The sequence below is a fragment of the Notothenia coriiceps genome, unplaced genomic scaffold (assembly GCF_000735185.1).
Source record: "Notothenia coriiceps isolate Sejong01 unplaced genomic scaffold, NC01 NC01_scaffold00037715, whole genome shotgun sequence".
Classification (NCBI taxonomy): Eukaryota; Metazoa; Chordata; class Actinopteri; order Perciformes; family Nototheniidae; genus Notothenia; species Notothenia coriiceps.
In genome coordinates, this window is record NW_011370416.1 from 7913 (window position 1) to 13243 (window position 5331).

At 44.3% G+C, this 5331-nt stretch overlaps 1 protein-coding gene across 1 annotated transcript in view; it reads right to left on the reverse strand.

Annotated features, from left to right (window-relative positions):
* Positions 1–421: 421 nt before the first annotated feature.
* The window catches only part of LOC104967778 (transmembrane protein 56-B-like), a 7963-nt gene continuing 3053 nt past the window's right edge, over positions 422–5331 (reverse strand). Inside the window, exons 3-4 of the mRNA XM_010797303.1 lie at positions 2785–2858; positions 422–2433 (exon numbers count right to left, since the gene is read on the reverse strand). Of these exons, the coding sequence (XP_010795605.1) occupies positions 2058–2433; positions 2785–2858 (450 nt within the window). The 3' untranslated portion in view covers positions 422–2057. The remainder of the gene's footprint in view (positions 2434–2784; positions 2859–5331) is intronic.

Here is a 5331-nt window from a genome sequence, read left to right on the forward strand (position 1 = left end):
GGGGGTGGGGTTTCTTTAGAAAGACACACTTTACTGCATTGGCTGGGTCGAAGGTGTCCCTCTGAATCAGTGATATAACAACAGATAACATATCAAAGGCTAAAATCACTCGGTACAGTAGAAAGTTGATTTATCTCATGACGACGGGAGGTCTTTGTAAGGCAGGGGGAGAGGTAGAACAAAACCAAAAGCTGGACAGTGGAGTATCCAGTGAGGCAGAGGGTTGCGATGGATGTAAAAATGAATTGGATATAACTTCAGGGCGGGTCAAATAAAAATACAGCGGGGCGATGCCGACACAATGAATACTGAAAAGGCAAAAAATGGTCCTGTGAGAAGCCCGTGTCCACAGAGAGGCTTTTTCTCTCTTCTTTCCTCCATTGTTTCGACAGATGAGGGAAAAAGCTCTACACCCATCGTCTTATTTCTAAAAGCTCACCCTCTTTTTTTTGTGTGGCCGCTACAAACGCTCCGAGTTGATATTAACTTGACTGACTCTTCAGAAAGAAGCTATTGACGTCACTCTTGAAATTGAAGGAGAAGCTTGATTGTGTTATTCATAGAGAAACAATTATAACAAAGACGAAAAAGCGAATTTGTTGTACATGAATGTTGCTGCCAGTGAGTGTTTCACTTTCATATCGCCCTCCGTAGGATGAGGACAATCTCGTGTTCGACCGTGTCTTTCAATCGGAAACGATCATTACAAAACCCATAAAGCGAATTTGTTGCACACGGATGTTTTCTACGGTGAATGACATACGAGGATCACCCTCCGTATGTGGGGGAGAAGCTTGATTTTGACCAAGTCTTTCGGCCATTGAAAACCCCCAAAAGCTCAATTGTTTTGCATGAATGTTTTTTTTACGGTGAGCTGTAGAACCATCTGTAGAACCTTTATCTCCATCTCTTTATCGCAGATTGCCCCCCGTACGTGGAGGAGAAGCTCGTTATTGACTGCTTTCAGATGGAAGCAAACATAACAAAAACGGAAAAGCTCATTTTTTGTACATGGATGCTTTCTCAGCTAAATGTCAAACTGTTATCGTAGGACACAGACCACCCTACGTATGTGGGGGAGAAGCTCGCTTTAGACCGTGTTTCTCCATTATAAAAAAGACAGAAAAGCGTATTTGTCGTACTTAGGTGTCTTTCTCTATTGTTAGTGTTGAACTCTTATCTCCGAATGCCCTCCGTACAAAGACGAGAAGTTTGTTTTTTTACCATGGAAACAGCTAGAACTAAACCAAAAAAGCTAATTTGATGTACATTGATGTTTTCTCCGGTGAGCGTTGATCTGTACGCGGGTCGCCTTCCTTTCACGGATCTTCCAGCTGATGTCAAATGGAAAACATGTCAAAAGTTGTCGAGATATCATCCAAGAAACATTGGAAAAAGCCTCTGCTCAGTGCAGAAAAAGACGCTATGTGGACACAGGACCTACAGGGTGTCTAGTCTTTCCTACATGCATATTCTAAATATTTTAATATATATATAATCCGAATTGTTCACGGGGCGTTGGAGGGGCATGGCTGGTGATAGGCAGGTGCCACTTTCTTACAAGGAGGCCACAGCAGGTGATACTGTAGAAGAGGCATTATGGTGTTTTTCTGTCTCTTTTATATATCTATCGTGAGGTCTGATGAGTTTTAAGACGAGAGCCCTGTAGATTCACGAACACTGCACACGGGAGCGTCTCCTCGAGCGTGGACGGAGTAGATGAAGGATGTTCGGGGGGGGGGGGGGAAAAATCAGCGAGAGATGGTCGTCTCCTGAAGGCGCTGTCAGACTTTGCGATCCTGCAAAAAAATCCTGTCTTTCGCAGGCACTTCAGAGGCTGAAGGAGGGGGGGGATATATGATGGGTCAAAGGACGAACGAAAAGGTGACAGACGGAGTTAAAAGTGTGCTTTCTGCCTCCGTCCCAACACTGAGCTGCAAAGGCTGGAGCTCGAGAGTCTCTTTGTCTCGTGTCGGGACTTAAAGGACCATCACGTGGGTTCGTGAGGAGTTCCCCTTCCTCCTTACTTCCTGTTCCTACATTTCCTTTCGCTCTCTTCAGTCCGTGTGGTTGTTGACGTGCTTCCCGTCTTTTTTCTCCACCTCCTTCTCTGTTACCTCCTTCTTCTCCGATACCTCCTCCTTTCCTTTCCTCGCCCCCCCTCTTCCTTTGATCACCTTGTAGCAGCCGCGGGCGATCTTGTACATCCAGATGACGTTCAGGATGTCCAGCGCGATGCAGGAGGAGATCCACGCCACTTGAGCGGCGAGGCCCAGCCTAGTGAAGGCCTCCGTGCCGAAAGTGGCAAAGACGCTGGACCAATAGGACGGCATGACGGCGCAGCGGACCAGGAAGAAGACGGCCGCCATGGCAACGCCGTTTATAACGACGAGGCGGTTAGAGCGAGGGTACTTTAACGCCTCGAAGAACCACCTGCAGGGAGGAAGGGGATTTTGTTATTGATCATTTGTAAATTCAACATATTTTTTATTTTTTTCTATCTTTAGCCGTTCATTGTGTCTTTAAATTAATTCAAAAATAGATTAAAAAAAGTTTATATGATTACATTTGTTACTTTTGATTAAAGTAATTTGTTATTCTAAAAATGGAGCAATATTCACTCGACACAATTGAAGTAAATCAAGTATTTTGATTATGATCCTAATTACTTTCCCCTCAATTTTCGCTGCAGGACTTTTCGTTTTGACAGACAGAAATAGAACACTTGTTGCTATGCATTCTGGGATATGTTGACAAATAGAGGGTAAAGTGATGCTGACTCACCTTTGGTTCACAAACGGTGTGGACAGCTCTGAAATGAGGCGGAAGTTTGCAAAGTAGGGAAGCACGCCTCGAGTCTGCAATCAAATCAAACTTTACTTATAGAGCACTTCTCAAACAAACACGGTAACTCAAAGTGCTTCACAAACCGAACACAGAGAAAATTTACAAAACGTAAACAACAACAATACTATCTCCCCCTTCCCAGGGAGTAACCAGAGTAACACATAGCTTTGTGATTATGACCTTAAACAAAGAGAGAGGAACAATTAAACATTTGGACATTGGAATAGTGTCATGTCTCCAATTGCTATCTAAGTCAATACAATGGTCAGAGGTGTAAAGTAACTAAGTCCATTTACTTAAGTACAATTTAGAGGTACTTGTACTTTACTTGAGTATTTCCATGTTATGCTACCCTGTACTTCTACTCCACTACTAGGCTTGGGCGGTATGACGGTATTACGGTATACCAGGGTATTTCGAAATACCGTCGGTATGATTTTCAATACCGTGACGTCACAGACTGTGCGCCAAATCACAGATGCGTTTCATTCTATTACACTGACACGGAGTTTTGATAGGGACGACATTGGTTGTAATGCACAGCACGCGCCAGCAGAGGGCAGGGGAGGGCAATCCGTCTTTCCCGCTCTCAGAGCTCAGCACAGAGCTGAGCTGAGCAAGATGGCGGCAGCATTTGCCGGCCCCGAACTCGGACAACTAGTAAAAAAGAAAAATGCCTCTGCGCCTGTTTGGGACTATTTTGGGTTTACTCGTCGCCAGTGACTTCATCCAGCACAACGAGAGACAGAGGCACTTCTTTGGGAATGTTTAAGACAGGGTGAGTGAGTGTTGACATGTTTTAATCCTATGCAACTGGTTGATGGTTTTGTAGTGGAGGTCGGACGGTTTTAAAAACGAAAGCATTTACGTGCTAAACATTCACGCGAGTAATCCAATGAATCAAATGAGGACAGGAGTCGGTGGACACCGACAACCGCGTGATTGACCTCCTTCTGTGCTACCCACTCGCCGCAAGAACGACGGTGGTGAACCGCCTGCCGACATACCGTATGCCTTATCAAGGACCAGCTCAATCTAGTGCAGCAAGTCTTAATCGTCACCACTTTTGAGTCCCCCATCTCGCTCGCAGAGCCAAGCTTATTTGGACATATGATCAAAGAAAAAAATTTAGCAAGTTGATGTGTGACGTTCGTTCACTGGCCCGAAATAACAGTCCATTTATGATTAATGGTACACAGTCTCCACTCCTCTCGTGAGTCTGGAACACTAACCCCATTTTTCTCTTCATGAGCCTAGGGCACATGAACGTCATTCTGTCATCTTCATGAGCCTAGAACATGAAATTCATTGTCCTCATCTTCATGAGGCTAGAACAGTGAAAGTCATTTTCATCTCATGAACGGCGTAGAACATGAAATCATTTTTCTATGCTTCATGAGTTCTAGAACATGAAGTATTTCTCATCTGTGTTCATGAGTCTAGAACATGACACTCATTTCATCGTTCATGAGCGTCTAGACAACTGAAATCATTGCTTCATCTTCAGAGTCTACGAAGACATGAAGAGTCACAGTTCTCATCTTCATGGTGCTAGCGGAGACATGAACCTCATTTTCCAGTCTTCGGATGAGTCTAGAACATGAACTCATTTTCCATCTCTCTTGGTCGTCACCATCCTTACTGAGACAATGGTCATTTGTCAGGACGTAAGTTTTCCACAAGGAGTGCAGTTCTCATCTCTTTCATAACGAGTGAGTTTGTTAGATCACTTCACGCCTCCTCGTCTTCTCCAGGGTAGCACCACCGTCTAACCACGGGTAAAGTCTTATATATACTTCCGCCACGTACTTACAAAATTATTACTAACTAGTACTTTCACCAAGAGGTTGTCGACAATTCCGCTCGAGTCAACCTTACTTAACAACATATCGACGTCCCTCGCAACACCTAAAATGAGGTCCTTGATTTCAGACTAAATTGGTGCAACTAATATGAAAGGTGTAGTACAGTAGGTGTAGGACATTGTCATGATTTTCCATAATTTCATGTGTGGAAGCCTTTATCCGAACCCGCCCCATAGTAAAAAAGGTATGGCAGTATGAACGACTGGAGTATGGCCACATATGCGCCAGTAACTGGCCATACTAACCCAGCTCGAACTCCGCTCCACCGTAAGCCCGCGTTTATCTACGAAAGCTTGCCATGATAACTATACCCAAGCCACATGTTTACGTCGGGCTCGTGCCATCTCGCGAGCGTTTCACGGGCGCTGTTCGCGCGTCACGTTTGTTCCCGACGGTATGTACTGTGTAACGACGTTTACCGTGTACAACTCTAGCTACAATGTCCTGCCGCAAAACATTGCTACAGCGCTTCACCAAAGGGGTAACAACTTCGATTGAATTGTATGATAGTAGTATGTATTGTGGAAAAGGCCTTCATCTTATGAACTGACATAACTTATTTCAAACGATATAAGTGATTGATTCAAACCGTTTATAATAAGGCACGTAACAAGTTTTT